The sequence below is a fragment of the Leptopilina boulardi genome, unplaced genomic scaffold (assembly GCF_019393585.1).
Source record: "Leptopilina boulardi isolate dan_hultmark-lab unplaced genomic scaffold, ZJU_Lbou_2.1 LbouV2_41, whole genome shotgun sequence".
NCBI lineage: Eukaryota > Metazoa > Arthropoda > Insecta > Hymenoptera > Figitidae > Leptopilina > Leptopilina boulardi.
The window spans coordinates 388,833-413,403 of NW_026137985.1; the positions used below are offsets into that span (position 1 = coordinate 388,833).

The window sequence follows — 24,571 nt, forward strand, 5'->3', positions numbered from 1 at the left end:
TGAGTTTCCGAAGTATTGGTATGTTATTTTCATAAACAAATGCCGAAAATTCATTCAAACCGCCGTGCTCCGCAACATCCAATGCGATATGTTGCAAACCATGTATGTTGTACGACATGAACTGCTCTCCGTATAATCGTTGGCATAAAAGTACAAAACTTTTCATGGACTCTTGGCAGAAAGGGAACAATTCTCATGGAGTTTCTTCTGAAACCAACAGGTGAATGTTGCAATTCAGCATCATGAAATGCGTATAGTATTCATCAGAGAAAACATTCTGTAATACAGCTGGAGACGTGTAAAGTAAAAATTGCCTGTATTCTGTTGCCTTAAAGTTTTTGAACGCAGAAATTTCATTAGGTCGTCGATTAAATTCTGAGGGGCAATACATCTTCAGCTGTATCATTCTTGAATCCAGAATATTAAGAAGTCTTGCTTGCAAACTTCGATGTCCAAACTGTCCGTCAATCTTAGCTGATAATATTTTCTTTACAGCTCCCAGGTATACCAAGTGCATTCTTTCAAAAGGAACATCTGTAACTAAGCGAATTATGTCAGCCAATGGTGTTCTACCTTTTTGATGGTCTTCATCTAGTACATTTGCATAATCTTCGTCATTTCTTAATGGATGATCAACACCAAGAAAAACCATAGTTCTCTCGAAACCGACCTCAGTACAATGATCACCCTCAACTTTACATTTCAAGCACGGATTTGTCGACATATGACCATAATGATTTAAGGAAAATGCTCGCGCAGGAGCATCTGCAATGAAGCGTCTAACGTGTAATGGAATTTGACGATTTCTTACATTTATTACACCTTCACCTTGTATTTCAAGAACTTCTTGAACAAATGGTTGGAAGAAATCAAATGGACAACTTGGCTTGTGTATTCCTTTAAATATGCCAACAATAATAGGTCTTTTATCTGTTATGTTGCAAATTCGGTATTGAATAGGCCAATATTGACAGAAACCTTTGTTTATTTTTGCGCCATCCGTACTTAACTCGATTATTAAAATTTCAGGGAATTGGTAATTTTCCGGTAGGGCTTCCAATTTCTTCCTAAATGTTTCCTTCAAACCGATATGCAGGTATTCGCCACCTGCAATTTGCTGTATTTGTCTGCTTGCAACATTGGAAGGAGTGTTCAGTAAAGTTCTACTATCCTTAGGCAAATGAGCTAACCCGAAAGGAATACTTCTTAAAGTTTTTAATAATATATTTCCCTGATTGTGTTTTAATCCTGCTGCAAGAAAGGCATTTTTCAAAATTCGTTTACTCGCATCAGCTGCATTTTCAGGAGCTAAAATTTCTTCGTCGGCAGAAGTGTCAGATTCATTTTCATTCGGAAATTCGAAACTTTCCATGGAAACATTGTCATCTCGTGCTTCATCCTCAGAAGAAATTGAACTATCATCATGTGCAGAATCATTTGCAGAATCGTCAAAAGAATCACTAGAAGATGGTTCGGCAGGTACATTTTGTACTTCGTTTCTGAGCTCTGGTCGAAGATCGATTAGCGGTGGATCATTAATAACTCTTTCGTCGGCACTGCTATCAGAATCTTCAGAAATATGTTGTTGGCAGCGAATTATGTCTAATCTTCGTCGTTTTTGCTTTGGGCCAAGATCTTCATAATTTTTTATTTTTTTGACATTTTTTCCATAAATTTTGTAAATAGTTTGACGTAAAAACATAATCTGCAAAATTTATTTACTTAAATTTACTTTTCTATGGCTTTCTCACCAATAGATATATTGGCGATAAAGCCATAGAAAAGTTAATACAAAATTAACATTTTTATTTTAATCTTAAAAAGCATAATTCCTACATAAGCATAAAAATTTAGCATAATTTTAAAAAATACAAGAAAAACGAAAAAATAAAAGTAAAGTATCAAACAGGGATCATTTAAAAGTTAATTAAATTTTATGTCAATGAGTCCAAGAAAGAATCATTTTATTGTAATAAATATAAATATATAAATAAAAAATATATATAAAATATATATAAATAAAAATATATAATATAAATATAAAAAAATTTAAATTTTTTTGAGATTAGATACTTTTACAATATAAAGTATAAGTAATAATCTTTAATTCTAAACTAAATCCATTTAAAAATAAGCAGTATTTGCTTTGAAATCTATGAAAATAATTTCTCATGCTTTCTAAAATTTTCAAAGAAAATCATTCCCATTTGTTTATTTTACCATTTAAACCACACTTTAAAAAAGGCTAATTTATTAAAATAAATTTTCAACTTTTTTTACTTTAAAATAATCTTTTTTTGTATTAATCACAGCTTTACAAGTAAAAATTCATTCTAAGTAACAGTTTTTAAATTTATTCTATCGTTATTCAGTTTCATTTCATGGTTATATAAAAAAAACAATTGAATGGGAATGACTAATTAGGAATATTTTTTTTTCAAAACAATAAAAGTTTTTAATCTGAAAAAAATGTTATTCTTTATTTGGCATTGACTTGAACTCAAGATTTCAAAATACTGATTTTCTCCAAAAAAATTATATTTTTAAATATATATTTTATCATATTTATTCAATTATAAAATGTTCTTTGTGGAGAAATGGACGCAAAATTTTATAAACGTTCATTTAATCTCAGTTTGATAGATTTTACTGCAGTTTTTGCAAAACTATATCAATTTAGAGTGAAGCGAGAATTAAGAAGCAATCCAACAAAATCAAATAACCAAAAAAGTAATTTAAGAAATTTTTAATTATTTAATAGCATATAAAATTAATAAATAAAATACTGAAATTAAATAATTGTAACATATTACGCGCAATATGATTTTAATTGTAATTAAATCAAAGTTTTGAACACAAATGTGAAAATTAAATTAATATTATTAAATATTTTTATTATAATTTTAAAATGCGAAAAAATGAAATAAAGCCTTACATTTTATTAAATCAACGTCAAACAAGATTAGGTTTTAGATATAAGAAATAAACTGCTATTTTGCTACCAACACCATAAGAGTTTGAAAAAAAATAATTTACGCCAATTTGTTAATTTTAAAATTGGTTATTACAATTACTTATCATAATTTCTAAAACAAACTTAAAATTAATTTTTATTAATAAAAAATCAATTATTTTATTAAGTAAAAAGTGAATTACAATTAATAAAATAACTAAATGATCATATGAAAGTATCCAAATTATAAAAATATTTTACAATGTCAATATTTAATTTTTGTTGTGGTTGTTTTCTAAATTGCAGTACAATAAATTTTTTTTTATATTTAAAGTGTGACAAATTATTTAAGGTATTGTATGTATTCACGCAAATACAGACGTAAATAATATTTTTTCTAATCTATAAGAGGAAATAGTTTTTAAACTAATATAAAATAATTAAATAAAGAGTTTTCAATAAAATAAGAAAGAAATTATTTTTGTTAATAAGACATCAATTTTTATCACCTAAGATTTAAAAGATCAAATTAGAGATATCCCCTATCTAAAAAAATCAGTTCAAAAAATTAAATAAAGTAACAATCAAAAATAGAAGTATATGTAATTTCAAAGCTTGACAAACAACCAACACAAGTATTAATAATACGGGCATTTTTGAGACAGATATGAAAATAAAAAGTGATTCAATAACAACAAAATTTTAGGGAAATACCGTAGGAATTCATGCCTGTGCAAATTAAAACAACATGCGAGAAATAAACATGTGATCTGCCAATATACTTTAAATTGAGGTTAGGCGAAAATAATATTTTTTGTAAAAAGCTTAAAAGTTCGTATGTTGAAAAGTTATAGAAATTACTCACCTTAAAACTTTGAAGAAGAGGAATAACAATAACTCGAACAATAATAACAGCTATTACGAAACCGAAATCTAGAAAAAATCACAAAAGTGATACGAAACGAAACAACGCCGATCACTGTGTTGCGACAGACTACGCCATGTCATGTACACTGGAGTCTCCCAAGAGAGGACTTCTGAAGAGAGGACTAAGTAGTGACGCGGCGCGGTAAGGAGTGAGGGGGGAAGAGATGGGCGGGATCAGAAAGAGGAACGTGAACTCAGGAGCGTTTGTTTTTAGTGTACCTTTCTCGCGTAGTGTTTTACATACGTAACAGAATGTATTCTGTTAAAAAAAACACATCTCTGTGATACGATATACGGCCCTGGAGTGTTTACAATTTTCGGCGTCAAGGACGAATTCCGTAGAGAGGTCCAAGACTCTTTCTGTCCTCTCTTCGGAGACTCTAGTGTACTACGCGCATCAAGAAAACTTCACTCACTAAGTAGTCAAATGAAATACTACATTGCATTATAAAATGCATTTTTAAAAATCATTTTGATTTCATATGCAGGTAGTTTTTAATATTACTTATTTATAAAATGTTAAGGAGCTTCTACAATAGACGAGAACACAAGTCCAAGTGCAAGTTAAAGTGCAAATCCCATGAGTGCAAGAGAGATAAAGAGTATCTCTGTCTGTCTTGCACTCATGGGATTTACACTTCGACTTCGAATTGGAGTTGGTATTATAGAAGCTCCTTCCCTACCGAAAGAGTGGTACTGGAATGGTACTGAATTGGACTTGGCTTGAGTTCCACTTCAGTACCACTACCTGATAACCCATAAGAAAACATTTTTAAAGTACTTTAACAATAGTTTTAAAGGTATATAAGATCGACAAACCGTCTCTCACGATATACGTGTAAACAGCAAAAAAAACAAGTTGTAAATTCAGATGTTCATTACATGAACATTTTGCTTCCTCTTTACGATCAGCAAAAAAAATTTGCTTCCTCGTGGAGAAAGCAAAATTTTATTGCCAAAATGTGAATTTTTGATTTTTTAACTTTCATTAATTCTTTAAATTTACCTCAAATGTATACTTTATATATATCGATCGATTCGTCTTGACGTAAGGAATACGATTTTATTATATATAACCTTAAATTTTTCTATTTAAAAATTTTTTCGATTAAAAAAAAATTTTTGGAAAAAAGCCGATAAAATTTTTTTTTTGGGATATTTTTCAAAATCCTTTGGTCAGATTTGAGATACTAATATGATAAATGAGCCTACCAAATTTTATCTAAATCCATTAAAACCTGTTAAAGTTATCTTCTAAACAAAAAAGGGATCCACACACACACACACATACATACACATACACATACATACATCCGGACAATTAATTAGGATCTCATATAACATGTTTCTATAAAGAAAAAAATTTGTTTCCGCCACTTTGAAAAGTTTTATAAACGAAAGGACTACAAAGCTTCCTCCACGAGGAAGCAACACATAATAGTTTGTAGAAAATTTCTGTTAAGTTTGGAAATTATATTGCAATCCCTCCTTGAACAATAGACTCCTAGGTCCTTTGTTGAAGGATTAAAATTTTAACCCGAGTTTTATTGCTTAAAAAATTTATAATTTTAATAACTCAACTTTAAAAAATATATATTGAGATTCGTTAATATGTCCAGATTATGAATATCTAAAATTTATCAAAAAATAATAACATTTAAAAAAGTTATAATTTATCTCGTATACCTTAAGTTTGACAAAAAAATGGTCATCATTTTTGAATTTAGCTGCCAAAGGACATATCATATGCATAATAATGTATGAAAATAATATAAATCCAGGAAAAACAAATATAATATTGAAATAAATATAAAGTATTAGTTTAAACATATGTGACCTGAACAGTTAAAAGGGACCTTTTGTCCGAAAAAATTAATTTTTTATTGATTGGTGATTCTGATAGAAAAAAGTTTTCTCTATCAGAATCACCAATCAATAAAAAATCGATTTTTTCGGACAAAATGTCCCTTTTAACTGTCCAGGTCACATATGTATTGAAAAAGCCAGTCGCTTTTCACTTTTATGAGGGTATTAACGGTAACTCGATCCTTTTCGCAGGTAAATTTCCCAGTTCCATTTCAGTACCAAAAAAATGCACCAAATTAGTACTGAGTTGGTACTGAGCCCTCAGTTCCAATTTTCCAGTACCAATCCAGTACCACCCTTCCGGCAGGGTTTAATAACAAATAGTGTTTTGGATGTTGTATAAAAAAAACTGTATTTAATTATTGCACTAGTGACCCTCTATAAGTATAGAAACACTTAGAAAAAATAAATTTAATTAATTAAATAATTAAAAAGTTGCCCAATCAGCACAAATGCTTGCCACGAACTTGCCACAAGCTTGCCGTGCAAGACGTGCAAGCTTGAAAAGCAAACTTGTGGCAAGTTTCTGGCAAATGACAAAATGTCCTATTGCTGCAAGCTTGCACTGCAAACTTGCTGCAAGATTACAAAGTAAGCTTGGTGCAAGCTTGTTTGGCAAGTTTGTGGCAAGCTTACTCGTCAAACTTGCTGCAAGATTGTTAAGTAAGCTTGCTGCAAGTTTGCTGTATAAACTTGCAGCAGGCTTGCCGCGCAAGTTTAAGTTTTTTAGAGACATGACTGAAAATGGCATATATAGATTGAGCAGCTATGTTGGGAGATAAAAAAAGTACTGCGCAGCCGCTAGTGCCATAGAATTCAACTGTGTATCGTTTTAAGTTTTTCCAACCTGAATTAAACATTGTACTTGCGCGGCAAGCTTGCAGCAAGTTTGACGAGTAAGCTTGCCACAAACTTGCCAAACAAGCTTGCAGCAAGCTTACTTTGTTATCTTGCAGCAAGATTCCAGTACAAGCTTGCAGCAAGAAGACATTTTGTCACTTGCAACGAACTATTGCCACAAGCTTGCCGTGCAAGCTTGCACGTCTTGCCACGTTCGTGGCAAGCATTTGTGCTGATTGGGATGAGTAACAATAATAATTAAAACGATTTATGCTTTTATGAAATTTATAAAACATGCCATTTATAATTTTCTGTCAATATAAAGATATTCATCAAAAAGCTTGTTTTTATTTTTATATATAAACTATTATTACAAATCCGCACGAGTGCTTGTCATAAGTAGCGACGAAAAGCTAGCACATAAACCTACACTCGTGATAACGTAATGAGGTTCTAATGCATTGCACTTTAGTCACCTTTACGAAAAGCTGGCTGAAGTACGCATTCCGAGCAGCGAAATGCACGCATACTGTGCTTGGCACTCAATGCTTGTTACGTGCGCAGCACGATTGTTATCTGGGTAGTTATAAATTTTTTTGAAATAATAATAATAATCATCAACAGAATATGAAAATTTAAAAAAACTAATAAGATCTTTTTTTTATAAAACCGTATTCTGCTTTTACGATCTCAGTTAGGTTAGTTTAGCTCACGGGTTAGGTATTCGGTTTGCGTTCGTTAGGTTGGGAGTTCGATTTCCTACGTTTGCGAGATTTTTTTCGATAGGAGTAAATAAATATAATAAATTGTAAAAATAATAATTAAGTATGTGTAACGTAAAGATAAAAAAATGTACGATAAATGGTTTTTATTTATTTTTTTATTTAAAAAATATTGATTTTTTAAAATTTTTTAAATATTTGTAGTCAGAATTCATGAGAAGAAAGTCAGAAATCTTCAAAACTATTTTCTAAAAAGAAATGTCATTGTGATTAATGATTTATGGTATGGCTCAAAAAATTTGACTACTATTGACGATTTTCTGACTAAACCTCACTTATTGTGGTGTTCTGTGACTACAATCGTAACAAAAACAGTCTTAAAACGTCAGAGATCCTGACTAATTTTTTGACAGTCTGTGATTTTATTTTTAGCAGGGTACCTATTTCCTAAAAAAATAATTTTTTCAACACAAGTTATAATCAAAAAAATTAATTATTCCCACCAATATTTCAAATGGCGTTCCATGGAACACACCGCCAGTAAAGTGGTTAATCTTTTTCAGTCATATTTTTCATAAAATAATTAATTTTTTTTACTATGAAAACAAAAATTTTAAAAGTAATATTTGTAAAAAAAGGTAATTTTTTTCATCAAAAATATTGTTGAATGCTTTTTAACAACATTTTTGATAATACCTATAATTAATTTTTTTCTGAACTTTATTTAATTTATTTAATAATTTGTTAAAATTTCATTATTAAGAAAAAGAAGTTTATAAAATTATTTATTATTAATAACAATATTGGGGTCGTGCACATGTCCAAGAAGTTGGCAACGCCATTTTGTGTTTTCAAAAAAATAAAAGTTGTGCTGAATTGTGCTAGGTTTGTGCTCAACTGTGCCGAAAAAAATTTTTTGAAAAAAAAATTTTTTTTGCAAAAATTTCAAAAAAAAATTTTTTTTTCATAAAAACGCCATTTTGTTAAAAATAAAAAATCAAAGTTGTGCTGAACACATCAAACACCACGGAATATTGTGCTACAAAAAAAATTTTTTTCTTCAAAAATTTAAAAAAAAAAACTTTTACAAATTAAATTTTTGCAATTGAAAAATTTTAAAAAATAAAAATTTTTTAAAATGAAAAGTTGTGGTGACTTGTGCTAAGCGAGCACAGTAAAAAACTCTTAATAAACTTTTCCCTAAAATTAATATTTTCGATAGAAAATTATGATTTTTCAAATTTTTTTAAACAAAAATTTTCAAACGTGAAAATTTTGATAAATGAAAAGTTGTGCTGACTTGTGCTAAGCGAGCACAATAAAAAAGTTTCAATAAAATTATCCCAAAAGTTAATTTTTTCCATTGTCCTGAAAAAGACAGATTGTTTTGACCGGCAGACGGTTGATGCATATTTTTCAGGTTTCGAACTTAAAGTATATTCTACGTTTGACATTTTTTTCTTCGTTTGTCCTGAAAAGGACAGATTGTTTTGACCGGCAGACGGTTGATGCATATAATTCCGTTTTCGAACTTAAAGTATATTCTACGTTTGAAACTTTTTTCGGTGTTTGTCCTGAAAAAGACAGATTGTTTTGACCGGCAGACGGTTGATGCATATTATTCAGTTTTCGAACTTAAAGTATATTCTACGTTTGAAATTTTTTTCGGTGTTTGTCCTAAAAAGGACAGATTGTATTTACTGGCAGACAGTTGGTAATATGGCGTTGAGAGGTTGTCTGGTTCCACAACAGCTGGACTGGTAAGAGAGTCAGTTGAAGGAACTGACTTGTTGCTCCGTTGAAGATTGGGGCCGAATGAGTCTAAATTCTAAAAGCCAAGACAAAATGGAAACAGTGTTTTGAGATGATGAAAGCATCTGAAATAGTGGCACAGATTTGCCATTTACATCCCCCATTGCTTGATACAAATAAATATGTGAACAATGTTCACCATTTGGGAGTTTGATGGGTTTAACAACACTTCCTGTTGCATCCAAATACAACGTTGTTGGGAATTTTTCGAAAAGCAATTGTTGCTCTTTCGTCCAGTAGTATACGAAAGGAGGATCTAATCCTATATTTCGGGTAGCTCCTTCGTATTTCTCACTATATTTTAAAAAGTACAATCCATCCATGGCTTTTGAAGTCTTCTGTGTTGAGAAGGTAAAAGGTTTCTTTCGACAAGTAAATTGCCTACTGCAGAACGAAGCTTTCCCTGGAGATGTCTCTTCTTAACATGAATTGCACTTGAATCAAATTTTTCTATTATGCAATCCATGAAAATTGATTCTCCTTCTTCCGGTTCATTGGCAATTTTTCCAGTGAATATACAGGGACATTCAGAACAAACTGCAGTTACTGTGACGAAAATTCCAGAATCGGATACCTTAGAATAATTAAAACTAAGGGCACAAGGAATATTCGTAACATGATGGATTTCTTCGAATAGTACATGTATCCACGAATTTTTCCTTAATTTTCTCACAGTTCGGTCTCTCCCCAAGAAGCACGTAATATAACCTCAATATCAAGGTAATATTACATGTAAGATTCGTAATATAACGTTGTAATATTACAGTAATCTTACAGTGATCTTAAAATGTCCGCCTCAAGGTAATATTACCGGTAATGTTACTGTAATATTACGCGCTAATATTAAAGTAATATTACAGTAATAGTGCAGTAATATTATACCGTAATATTAAGGTAATGTTACAAGAGAATATTACAGTAATATTATGGGAACATTTCTTTACGAAAAAAATCTACCCATCCAGGGAATCGAACCCCGAACTCAAAGCACACGAGTCCAGAGTTTTACCAACAAGCCAAATTGACTTATAATATATTTACGTTTTTTATGCTTTATGAATAACTTAAATCAGTCTGTAATATTACTGTAATATTACTGTAATATTACCGTTAATATTACAGTAATATTCCCGGTAATATTACCTTGAGGAGGACATTTTAAGATTACTGTAATATTACAGCGTTATATTACGAATCTCACGTGTAATATTACCCTGATATATATATTACGTGCTTCTTGGGTCGTTTTAAATTTATGTAACTCATACTGCGGTTGCATTGACGGCCAAATTTCAGTTACATTAATACGAAATTCAGAAACTTCGTTTTCAAAATCAAGTGTACTATCATTGCTAATAATACTTTCTTGAAATGGTACTTGAATGTTTAACAACTCCGTCAATTCAGTATACACATTGTATCTATTTTGTAAAATAATAGTATAAATATACTTTGGTGCCATAGAATTTTCCTTGTCTAGAGCATAAGAAATTTTTTTATATACTTCTGACGAAGGTGCAGCAACTTGACCACTAGAATTTAATACTTCATGAAATTCCGGAATACGCAATAACTGTTTCAAATTTGTTACTTTTCTCATTATACAGTTTTTTTTGCTAATAATTTTTTTTTGAAACTTAACTTCCCCTTCACTTTCCTCACCATCATTTTTACTGGTATCCATAATGTGAAAACTAAATTTCAGTCTAACTAACCTTATGATAATAGTTAATCTCTAGAATAAAAAGCACTTAAATATTTTCTAAAATAGCTTATAAAATGCGAACACGGTAAAATAAAACCAAATTATAGATTAAATCAATGTAAAATATAACTAAATATACTAAACAAAATATACTTATGATAATAACTCACTAGAGTAAAAATATCTTAAAAAATTTGAACGCAGTAAAATATAACTAAATTATAAATTAAATATCATTATAATAATAAATCACTAAAATAAAAATTATTTAAATATTTCATGAAACTAATTTATTAAATACGAACAATGTAAAATATAACCAAATTATAAGGTAAATATCCTAATAATAGTAATATAGTACAGTAATAATAAATTAAACGACATGCCAATAGAACAGATGCAGAGCGTTCAAGTACTACTATCTGACAAGACCGTATTCTAAAGAGTGACGGTTTTTCATTTGAGCATGCAGAGCGTAAGAGAGACAGACCTACCTCCACTCTTGACTCCTTCACCGTACCGCGCAGGCGCGGTGCTGGTGGGGGTATCTCACACGCTGATTGGCTCCTGCCATGTGGGAAGGGGAAGCGGCGGATGAGACGCAGCAGAGGCGCATAAAGACTGCAATTTTCCTGACTCGCTCTCATTCGGCCCCAATCTTCAACGGAGCAACAAGTCAGTTCCTTCAACTGACTCTCTTACCAGTCCAGCTGTCGTGGAACCAGACAACCTCTCAACGCCATATTACCAACTGTCTGCCAGTAAATACAATCTGTCCTTTTCAGGACAAACACCGAAAAAAATTTCAAACGTAGAATATACTTTAAGTTCGAAAACTGAATAATATGCATCAACCGTCTGCCGGTCAAAACAATCTGTCCTTTTCAGGACAAACACAGAAAAAATGTCAAACGTAGAAAATAATTTAAGTTCGAAACATAAAATGATATGAATTAATCGTCTGCAGTTCTATACAATCTGTCCTTTTCAGGACAATGGAACAAATGAACTTTAGGGAAAAGTTTATTAAGAGATTTTTACTGTGCTCGCTTAGCACAAGTCAGCACAACTTTTGATTTTTAAAAATTTTTATTTTTGAAATTTTTTGTTTAAAAAATTTTAAAAAACATAATTTTCTATCGAAAATATTAATTTTAGGGAAAAGTTTATTAAGAGTTTTTTACTGTGCTGGCTTAGCACAAGTCAGCACAACTTTTGATTTTTAAAAATTTTTATTTAAAAAATTTTTTTTCTAATTTTAAAAAACATAATTTTCTATCGAAAATATTAATTTTAGGGGAAAGTTTATTAAGACTCTTTCGTTTTGCTCAATTAGCACAAGTTAGCACAACTTTTCATTTTAAAAAATTTTTATTTTTTAAAATTTTTCAATTGCAAAAATTTAATTTGTAATAAATGTTTTTTTTTAATTTTTGAAAAAAAAACTTTTTTTGTAGCAAAATATTCTGTGGTGTTTGATGTGTTCAGCACAACTTTGATTTTTTATTTCTAACAAAATGGCGTTTTTATGAAAAAAAAATTTTTTTTGTAATTTTTGCCAAAAAATTTTTTTTTTCGGCACAGTTGAAACCTAGCACAATTCAGCACAACTTTTATTTTTTTGAAAAAACAAAATGGCGTTGCCAACTTCTTGGACATGTCGTGCACATAAAACGTCACGCTATTTTTACCATTTTTGACCCCCCCCCATGACACATTTGGTTCCATACATTAGCACCATTTTTTCTACGGGTCGTCACAAATCTCGATCATGGTAATGTGTAAAAAAAATTGTTATTTGAATAACTAGAAAGATTAAAAACACATTTAAAAAAATTCAATATAACCGTGCAATATTCCCTCAATATCACCTGAATATCCCCTTAATGTAACTGAAATATTCCCGGAATTTGACTACGGAATATTCTATGCCCTACCGAAAGAGTGGTACTGGAATGGTACTGAATTGGACTTGGCTTGAGTTCGACTTCAGTACCACTACCTGATAACCCATAAGAAGACATTTTTAAAGTACTTTAACAATAGTTTTAAAGGTATATAAGATCAACAAACCGTCTCTCACGATATACGTGTAAAACAGCAAAAAAAAACATAATAGTTTGTAGAAAATTTCTGTTAAGTTTGGAAATTATATTGCAATCCCTCCTTGAACAATAGACCCCTAGGTCCTTTGTTGAAGGATTAAAATTTTAACCCGAGTTTTATTGCTTAAAAAATTTGTAATTTTAATAACTCAACTTTAAAAAATATATATTCAGATTCGTTAATATTTCCAGATTATGAATATCTAAAATTTATTATAAAATAATTACATTTAAAAAAGTTATAATTTATCTCGTATACCTTAAGTTTGATAAAAAAATGGACATCATTTTTGAATTTAGCTGCCAAAGGAAATATCATATGCATAATAATGTATGAAAATAATATAAATCCATGAAAAACAAATATAATATTGAAATAAATATAAAGTTTTAGTTTAAACATATTGAAAAAGCTAGTCGCTTTTCACTTTTATGAGGGTATTAACGGTAACTCGACCCTTTTCGCAGGTAAATTTCCCAGTTCCATTTCAGTACCAAAATGCACCAAATTAGTACTGAGTTGGTACTGAGATCTCAGTTCCAATTTCCCAGTACCACCCTTCCGGTAGGGTGGTGGTATTCAAGTGATATTCGGGGAAAATACAGTGCTGCTTTGGTTGAGACTCTGTTGAAAAAACGAGAGTGGGGGGGCATGTTTCCTGAGACAAAAGAAAGGAATAAATATAAAAAGATTTTACAATAAATTTAAATATATTAAACTCACCGACTTAAATCAAATTATCAATAAATGCTGCCCATATTAACAATCTCAACAAATTAACGCTGGTTTACAATGCTCCTAATTTTGGCAACCACTTAAAATATATAATCGTCAATTTTAATTGTTAATCGGCTGTCATACTATTATAATTTCTCCGTCTGACTATTTATCTCGTATAAACTCCAACTCAACAACACACTTTTATTATAATTGTTTTCAACTTTCAATTAAATCCTTTAATACTATTCTATTACACTCTATAATAAAACAACGTTTAATTCTGGTTTTCAAATTAACCAAAATTTACTTTGTGCTCAACATGTGCTCGACCGGAATGGTGGTCTTTATATGTTGCCTGACAACGTGCGCTTTTATGTGCTCTTTCTCTCTCACCGCCGTATTTTGGAATTATCTTAAATTGTAGGAAGTTGGGGAAGCACAAAACTACAGGCGTTTGGGCCAACGCACAATAGCTTCGCAAAAGGGTTGGTTTCCATTGTCTCTACTGTGACGTCTGACGTCTTGATTCTAATAACTTATGGAGCATTTACACCTTTGGTAAAAAAAAATTTTTATTTTGCATTTTCCGAAATACACAAACCTGATTGGTTGTTCACAATCTGATTGATAATAGACAACCAACCAGATTTTTGCATTTCGGAAAATCAAAGTAAAATAATTTTTTACCAAAGTTAAATGCTCCATTACCGTCGTGCTTGATAAACCTGAACTATACATAACATTAATGAGAAATATCTGTTGGAATTTGTAACTCAAATATGAATGTTTAAATTTGTAATCTAGAGTAGTATTAGAATAAAATATGATTTGTAATAATAAAAATGATAAATAATAGATAATGTAGTAATTAGGTATAAATATATAATAGTACTAGACTATTAATAGACTACGAAAAACTGTTATAAATACATTATTAATAGATAATAATAATAATATTAAAATGAAAGAGAGAAATCGTTTTCACAGAAAAAAGGTGGGTAAAAAGTTGTAAAGATAGAGGCTGCAGTCCCATGGCAGCGTTTTGTCACTAGACCCTAAGTGTAAACATAGCAAACATATATCTGCATCTCTTTTACACTCATGGTCTAGTGACAAAACGCAACGCAAAACGCTGCCATGGGACTGCAGCCAGAGGATAAAAGTCGTTATGATACAGGGTAAAGGATAAATTTGTGATGGATAAAAATGTTACTAAAATATTACTAGAAAAATGGATGTCATATTTGAGTAAACTGTCTAATTTTAATAAAAATATTAGTAATTTTACACTTAACTTATTAAATCCACAAATTTTTTATAAATAAGTAATTGCATGTGGAAATATTTTGCCTATAATTATTGTCTATTAATAAAAATATCTTTGACTAATACAACTGACAGCTGACGACAGTGCGTAAATAATCAGAACTGGGAAATTACAACTCACCGTCTGTATTGTTGCACGAAAGCAAAGTTGGGTAGTAACTGAATTTTTGGTGCATATTATGGAGCGGTCACACCTCGCCTGCAGGAGCAGTTGCCAATGGCAACCATGTAAGAGTAAGAGAGATGGAAAATCTTCTATCTCTCTTACTCTTACACGGTTGCCATGGACAACTGCTCCTGCAGCCGATGTGTTACCGCTCCATTAGGCTGTGTCAGTTCATCGAGATATTTCGAGTTCAAGATATGACGTCAGAGGCCTGGAGGGACAACAAACAGACTACACAATGTTATTCTTACGGGGAAGAAAATTTGTTTCCACTTTCATCAATTTTATTCATACTTTAAACACGGATAACGCTTGTTGACATATAATAAAATTAAAATGTGTCTTGATAAATAATTTTGTTATATATTTGATTCAATTAGGGGTGTTTGTTTACTAACTTGAAATCTTTTACTGCTTCGGTAATTCCCACTTAAAATATATATTTTATATCCCCAAGTAGCACGATATATCAACCAGATGTCACGGTGATATCACCGGGGAATGTCACCGTGACATCAGGAAAATGTCAAAATGTCCGCCTTACGGTGATATCACACGGTGACATCGAGGTGATATCATGGTGACATCAAGGTGATATCACGGTGATATCACCGTGATATCATGTTGATATTTTACAGGGACTTAAAATTTTTTAAAAATTATTATTTTTTTTTATTTATTATTATTTTTTAAATTATTAAAAATTTTAAGTCCCTGTAAAATATCAACATGATATCACGGTGATATCACCGTGATATCACCTTGATGTCACCATGATATCACCTCGATGTCACCGTGTGATATCACCGTAAGGCGGACATTTTGACATTTTCCTGATGTCACGGTGACATTCCCCGGTGATATCACCGTGACATCTGGTTGATATATCGTGCTACTTAGGTCTTTTTCACGAAGTAATAATAAGGAGCTGGAACTCTATGGGCGATTGCCTGGCAAAAGCGTGCCGGTTTTCTAGGCATAGTACTTAGCAACTAGAATAAACGACAGTGGCGTTCCTTGCGGGTACTTGAAGAAGTTTAATGTTTCCAAGTTTGTTTGTCGTCTGCTTCACTGACAGCACGAAGGCTGACAAAATATAATTTAAACCGCGCGTGGAGAAATAGAGAATTAAAATTTATCACGTGCTCGCATGTGCTGACAAATTGTCTTGAACCGGTGTTTCGCGCTTGCACTTTGTGCTTTGTTAATGTTATCAGTGAAATGTCATGTTTTATGAAAGGATGTGGATCAAAAATAACTACAAAAGAAGAAAAAAATGGAGAAAATCGAAGTTTTTTTTCGGCTCGAACAGTATTTAATTTTTATTATTTATTATTGTTAATATCCATATTTGGCTTCAGCAACTACATTCTATATTTATTATTTTATTCTCCAAATATTTAATGAATAACCTAAAATAAAGTAATATTTATGATAAATGTTTTAATCTTCAAAACATAAGTTATTTATTAAATTCTTAATGAAAAACGTACCTTTCATTTACTTTCACTAATATTTAATATTTCACAATATTTATTTTATTATTTATTTATTACACAATATTTTATCAAAAACACTTTTGCTGTCAACTACAGTTGTTTACGCGATAGCAGACGACATACTTTGATTCCGATTTATCTCAATAGAGGCGCTACAAGAGCATTATTCGAAAACCTTAGTAACTCTAGGACACGCATTTGGGGTTGCTTTGAATGCATGGCGTTACGTCTCCTTATACTACTTCGTGGAAGAAAACCAAACTTTCGAGTTATTACAAGATAATTTGATGTCAGTACATCTTCCGTCAAAAAGCTGGGGTTATACAAGAGGAAATAAATTTTTTCTTGGTTTTGAGAAGGCTGAGAAAGAAGCATTGATTCGAAAAAGAATTGTGGTATTTCCCACTTTAAAAGTTAAAATTTTTTTGGATGACAAAGAAATGGTATTTTCACAGTTTATAAAATTAACGAGTATAGACGAATTAAATAGACTTTTGAAATGTATAGAAAACATTTAATTATAAATTAATAATTGAAACGAATTGTATATAATAATTACAATGTAGTGGTAAGAACATTAATGTACTAAGAATTTTCGACATTTATATTATTGTATATATGTTGAAAGAATGTGATTTTTACAAAAGAAATAAATTGTATATTATTTTTTAAGAATGTAGTTTATTTTAAATATTTTTAAATAAATATTCAATGTACTTTAAACATTTACGAAGATACAGTAATTTTAAATTATAATTTAAAATTGCAATTTAACATTTTTTTAAAAATAAACATTTAAGATAAGTTAAACATGTATATAAATCGAAATTTACTTTATAGTTAAGTCTTATTTTTTGAAATTTACATTTTCAGAAAATAAATTGCCAATGTCTGTGAGACATATATTACAATAAGAACATATATTTTATTCACATTTCAACAAAATATAGCATTAAAAACAAAAATAATAAAATTTAGAAACTCAGCAAGACCGGCAAACACCAAAAACAAACAAAATAGCGATAAACACATTTCACTATTGATCACGTGATCATCCGTGATTCCATAATTACCCGCAAGGATCGCCACTATCGCTTATTCTAGCTTCTAAGTACTTTACCAAGGGAATCGGCACGCATTTTGCCCACGAGTTCCAGCTCCTTATTATTACTTTGTGCTCTTTTTTAATAACATGCATACTGGATATTGTTTAATAAAGCATATTGTTAAAATGTAAAATGTCATTAGTAAACATAGTTTTCTAACCTCAATATTTATATTTTATCACGAATTAAGAGAATCTATCAATGCAATTTAATCAAATATATAACAAAATTAATTATCAACACACATTTTAATTTTATTAGATGTCAACAAGCGTTTTCCGTGTTTAAAGTATGAATAAAATTGATGAAAGTGGAAACAAATTTTCTTCCCCGTAAGAATAACATTGTGTCGTCTGTTTGTTGTCTCTCCAGGCCTCTGACGTCATATCTTGAACTCGAAATATCTCGATGAACTGACACAGCCTAATATGCACAAAAAATTCAGTTACTACCCAACTCTGCTAATAATAAAATCACAGAACGTCAAAAAATTAGTCAGGATCTCTGACGTTTTAAGACTGTTTTTGTTACGATTGCAGTCACAGAACACCACAATAAGTGAGGTTTAGTCAAAGAATCGTCAATAATAGTCAGATTTTTTATGAGGGTCGGAGACCCTTTTTTTTGGCCATACCATAAATCATTAAACCCTGTGACTATTTGTGATGTTAAATGACATTTCTTTCTATAAAATAGTTTTGAAGATTCCTGACTTAAGGCGCTCTCACACCTTTTTGGCTGCCTGCAGGTTACCATGGCAACGCATGAGAGTGAGTGCGACAGAAAATTTGAATATTCAAATTTTCTGTCTCACTCACACTCGTGCGTTGCCATGGTAACCTGCAGGCAGGCAGGCAGCCAAAAAAGGTGTGAGTGCGCCATTACTTCTCATGAATTCTGACTACAAATATTTAAAAATTAAAAAAAATCAATATTTCATCATTAAAAAAATAAATTATCGCACAACATTTTTTTATCTTTACGTTACACATAATTAATTATTATTTTTACAATTTATTATATTTATTTACTCCTATCGAAGAAAATCTCGCAAACGCAGGGAATCGAACTCACAACCTAACGAACGCAAACCGAATACCTAACCCCTGAGCTAAACTAACCTAACTGAAATCTTAAAAATAGAATACGGTTTTATGAAAATAGAAGATCTTATTACTTTTTTTCAATTTTATCAATATATTTTGTTCATGATTATTATTATTAGTTTAAAAAAATTTTATAATTTGTAAAAATTAACAAGTAAAGTTAAAATAGGTATATTGTAATATTGATCAAAAAACATTTGTAGTCCAATTATCATATATTAATGTATTCAATTAATAAAATTTGCTTCAGCAAATATTTAATTAAACAAAAAATTCGTATGTAAATATTATTTGAATTCGAACTTAAAAGAATATGTGTAATATAGAAATAAAATAGTCTAGAATAATAAGATACTGTCGGATTGTCTCAAGTAAACTCTGAGCAAATTTTATCAGGTTTTTTGCTCACGTTTTAGCACATTCATTACTATTATAATTAATTATAATGATAAGAATTAATTAATATGCATATATTAATTACTACATTATTAAAATTCAATTTAACATAATTCTTCCACAAATCAACTAAATAATTACTCATTTTAATTTCTCTTTTTAGCATACTGCACTATAATTAGATGCAATATTTGGTTCAAATCAAATTTATATTGAGTGAAAACTGGATCAAATTCGCTCAGAGATTGATTGAGCGATCAATTCATATATTCTATTTTACAAGAGACCAGAATGTTTTTGCTCATCTAGTTGTAAAAAAATAAACTTTTATGTGAAATAGCCAGCGATTTCTAATTTTTTTCAAATATATATATATAGAGTTAACACAGTGGTAAGAATAGGTTTTCAACATATGTTGCTTTCTGATAACTAAATGTAAGGAAACTAGCTGACTATAAAATAATAAATACAAATTTGAAGGAGGTACTTTAATAATATAGTGGTAGTCAATGACGCCTTCCCTTTTCTGTCCTTGTCTTACAAACGGGATTTCATATATATAATACGTACGTTAGAAAAGGACAAAAAAAAGTATAGGCCAGAAGGATCTTTTATGGTTTTATGGCTTTTCATTGCAAAATTAAAAATTGTTGCATTTGAAAAAAATAATTTTTAAATATTATATTTGTAATGTACATGTTAATACAATTACAACGATATAAAATTTTTTGCAAATATTTTTAAATTATTGAAAATTAATTTTAATTAATGGAATATTTATTGTATAATCATTATGTAATTTTAGAGTTTTTACATAATGTTTTATATCATTGGAATCGTTAAAATCTATAAATTACAAATATAACATTTAAAAAAATATTTATTTAAATTTAAATAATTTTTTATTTTGCATTAAAAAGTCATAAAACCTGATGGACCCTCGAAAGGACCCTTCTATTGGAAAAAGGGAATATATAATATAATAGAGTTATATGGTGGGTTTGAGTGGCCTTGGTATCTCTCTTGGAACCCTTTTTACAAAAAAAAAATAAAACGTAGTGAGAAATAGTCACTTTTTAGAAAACGTCAGGCCCATAAAAACTATTTAAGTCAGAATTAGTCAGCAGCATCACAGAACATCAAAATAGTCTCAAAACGTCAGGATTTCTGACGTTTTGAGACTGATTTCTGATTTTATTTTTAGCAGGGATGTGTAACGTAAAGATAAAAAAAATGTACGATAAATGATTTTTATTTATTTTTTTAATTAAAAAATATTGATTTTTTTTTAATTTTTAAATATTTGTAGTCAGAATTCATGAGAAGTAAGTCAAGAATCTTTAAAACTATTTTATAGAAAGAAATGTCATTTAACATCACAAATAGTCACAGGGTTTAATGATTTATGGTATGGCCAAAAAAAAGGGTCAGCTCCGACCTCATAAAAAATCTGACTACTATTGACGATTCTCTGACTAAACGTCACTTATTGTGGTGTTCTGTGACTGCAATCGTAACAAAAACAGTCTCAAAACATCAGAGATCCTGACTAATTTTTTGACGTTTTGTGATTTTATTTTTAGCAGGGGACTAATTATTACTTGGCCTAAACTTGCATATGACCTAATTCTTCTTTGACCTAATCTTCATTCAATCTAATCCTCATTTTCACTAATCTTCATTTGGCCTAATCTTAATATAACTTAATTTTTATTTACCATAATATTTATCTGCCCTGCATCTCAGTTGGCTTAAATTTTCTGTAACCTAATACTTTTTTAGCCTCATTTTTATCTGACCTAATTATTACCTGGCTTAAACACCATTTCCCATAATTATCATTTGAAATAATTTTCATCTTGCCTAAATACCATTTGTACTAAACACCGCTTAAACTAATATTCATTCAATATTGATACGTCCCAAATAGAGAAATAACTAACGAAATAATATTTTATTTTATTTATGGCCGCTCGGTGATTCAGTGAATTCCTGTTTCATTTACAGAGCAGAAGGCTATGAACTAAGGGTACAGGAAAGAAAGAGAATAGTGCTTAATTTTATAATTAGGTTTTGCAAAAATGGTGACGAAATCGGGAAGTGGCATGTTATTCCTCTTTATTTAAAGGTTTAAAAAACGTAAAGACCAAAATCTTAGCTGATCCTTTTCTCAAGTTATTGTCAAATTAAAATTTTTTTAACGAAATTTATAAAAGATAATAAGAGAATAATTATTGCACATTAGTTTAATTAAAAAATTTAATGTTTTAGTAACAATTAACTATCTTAAAAATAACAACGAAGATATTTTTCTTAATTATTTTAGTTTTAATTAACAAATTTAACACATTGGAATCATCGACAATTTTCTCAAAGGCGTTTTGAAGAGAACTCGATTACTGCTTTTTTGAATCGAATTAAATAGGTAGGATGGTCAATCAAATTAATTTTGTAACGCTCCCAAAACTTTAAAAATTCTCGGTGAATTGATTCACCAGCTTGTTCTGACCACAAACCTAAACCACGATTTCCTAAAAAACTCAAACTTTCTTGAATGTGTGATGTTTTTGCAAAACCTAAATCTACTTGAAGCCAAGTGTGCTTCGGGTACGGAAGCTACCGAAACTTTAAAAATCCATGTCACAGTATCACACATTCAAGAAAGTTTGAGTTTTTTAGGAAATCGTGGTTTAGGTTTGTGGTCAGAACAGGCTGGTGAATCAATTCACCGAGAATTTTTAAAGTTTTGGGAGCGTTACAAAATTAATTTGATTGACCATCCTACCTATTTAATTCGATTCAAAAAAGCAGTAATCGAGTTCTGCCGTCCCAACAAGAGTAGCAGTAACTACATTTTGGTTAAGTCACTTATTGGTGGCAGTGGCAGTGGCAAGTAGGTGACTCATCCTAAATGCAGATACGGTTATTCTTGTTGGGGCGGCAGAGTTCTCTTCAAAACACCTTTGAGAAAATTGTTGATGATTCCAATGTGTTAAATTTGTTAATTAAAACTAAAATAATTAAGAAAAATATCTTCGTTGTTATTTTTAAGATAGTTAATTGTTACTAAAACATTAAATTTTTTAATTAAACCGAGGGGCTGTTCACTGAAAATCCAATTGAACAATATTGGAGAATTCATTAAAGATTTTTAGGACTCGTACGTATTCGGCTTCGGATTCGAATGGAATCGCACGGACTCGTTGATATTCACAGTATTTTCACAAATTCCTTCTTTGCGCTGCTTCGTGTTGCAGACTAGATAATAATAATAATAATAATAATAATAATAATAATAATAATCGGCTGCCGCCGAATTCGCTCGTATTTCTCCGTAACCATTCGTGACTCGCAACAATTCTTACTGCATGACTTAGGATTTTACTGTAATCGACGAGATTTGTTGGATTCGCATAGTATTCGACAAATTCGAACGTCCTTTTCAGTAATCGCCGGTAATCTCCACTTAAAATACAATTTATTCAGAATCAAGAAATTTATATTTTCTTATGTTAATTGATGAATATTCGGAAGATACCTAGTATATTCTCTACATTACAAATCGGGTATTTGAGAGTGAACAGCCCCTCGAATTAAACTAATGTTCAATAATTATTCTCTTATTATCTTATATAAATTTCGTTAAAAAAATTTTAATTTGACAATAACTTGAGAAAAGGATCAGCTAAGATTTTGGTCTTTACGTTTTTTAAACCTTTAAATAAAGAGGAATAACATGCCACTTCCTGATTTCATCACCATTTTTGCAAAACCTAAATTTACTTGAAGCCAAGTGTGAAAAGGACCATTGCTGTGTCCTTTGTTGTCACAGGAAAAGAGCTGGTACCAGCGTGAGTTTATGACGTCAGGTAGGTTGACGGGCCCAGGTATAACCGCAGGTCCGGAGTTCTATTAGGCGTGATGAAACTCCCAATAATGAGTCTCTTCCCTACTGAAAATCCCTGTATAAGATCTTGTACAATTTCCTGTACAGGATCAGCAACTGAACTTGTACAAGTTCTGACCAGTTCCTGTACAGGAAAATGCATACGAATTTGGAACAAGTTCATGTGTGAGATCTTGTACAAGATCTGGTGCAAGATCTTGTACAAGAAAGATACTTGTACAAGAAAATGTACATGATCTTGTACAATTTTATGTATAAGTACTTGTACATGAACACGTTCATGTTCTTGCACATGAAATAGTTGTAAAATTTTTTTTTTTAATAAAATTTGAGATTTTGATATTTTTTAACCACTAATATTCGTAACTCATGCATGCTAAAAACTATTGCGCAGCTGTAAAGGTTAAAGTAAACTATTGCGCAGCCTTTGAAGTTTTTAATTTTTAGTAAAGAAAAACATGAATTAACATGTGCAAGAACATGGACGTGTTCATGTACAAGTACTTATACATGAAATTGTACATGAACATTTTCTTGTGCAAGCATCTTTCTTGTACAAGATCTTGCACCAGATCTTGTACAAGATCTCACACATGAACTTGTTCCAAATTCGTTTGCATTTTCCTGTACAGGAACTGGTCAGAACTTGTACAAGTTCAGTTGCTGATCCTGTACAGGAAGTTGTACAAGATCTTATACAGGGATTTTCAGTAGGGTTCCAAATAAAGGAAGAATGGATAATTGCCCAATATAATGAGAAGTAAGATTCTCGTTTAATGTAGAGGGCTTTGACACTTGATTTTAACTTTCGTATAAGAAAATTTTGCACTAGAACTAGAAGACGTCGACTGATATTAAAAATGAGCTTGATATATACGTATGAAGAGGATTTCAGAACTGGTCTCTCCGTGAAAATGTAATCCTTTTATACTGAATTTTCGTAAGAGAATAGATAAAATTTTATTGTCGTACTATATATTTTGCACCCTAATTTTGGAAGCAAAAGTTGAGTCCTTCTCTCTCAGTTGAACGTTAAAAGGAGGGGTGTGAACCATTCTAATACAGGATAGAAAGAGTACGACTACGGTTATTCGCTGCTGTAGAAGAGTGTTTGTGCTCTTCTAATGTGGTGATACCACAGGGGTTCGTCACATAGGAAAATTAGAAAGAGAGCATTATGTTTCGTGGGGGTGTGAGCTCTTCTAGTGTCATAAAAGATTTCTCACTTCTATTTGTATGTTTTAGAAATACAGTATATAGACGTAGAAGGATACAAAACGCAGGGGTCTTTTATATATAAAAGAAAGATGTTTAGTTGCGCGACAAAAGGGCGGAAATTTAACATTTAAGAGAAAAATATTTAGATGCGTAACAAAAACACGGGTGTTTGTCGCAAGAAAAACGCAACTCGGTA

At 30.6% G+C, this 24,571-nt stretch overlaps 1 protein-coding gene across 5 annotated transcripts in view; it reads right to left on the minus strand.

Moving 5' to 3' along the window:
- LOC127289463 (uncharacterized) overlaps nt 1–14,234 on the minus strand; it is a 54,764-nt gene extending 40,530 nt beyond the window's left edge. The window contains exons 1-3 of one of the 5 annotated variants that reach the window (XM_051317403.1): nt 13,655–14,234; nt 3,819–3,886; nt 14–1,705 (exon numbers count right to left, since the gene is read on the minus strand). In XM_051317403.1, the coding sequence (XP_051173360.1) occupies nt 194–1,702 (1,509 nt within the window). In that variant the 5' untranslated portion in view covers nt 1,703–1,705; nt 3,819–3,886; nt 13,655–14,234 and the 3' untranslated portion in view covers nt 14–193. Of the gene's footprint in view, nt 1–13; nt 1,706–3,818; nt 3,887–13,654 lie in introns of those variants that run through there. The other 4 variants (XM_051317407.1, XM_051317402.1, XM_051317405.1 and 1 more) reach the window with 4 other exon arrangements.
- Nucleotides 14,235–24,571: the final 10,337 nt, after the last annotated feature.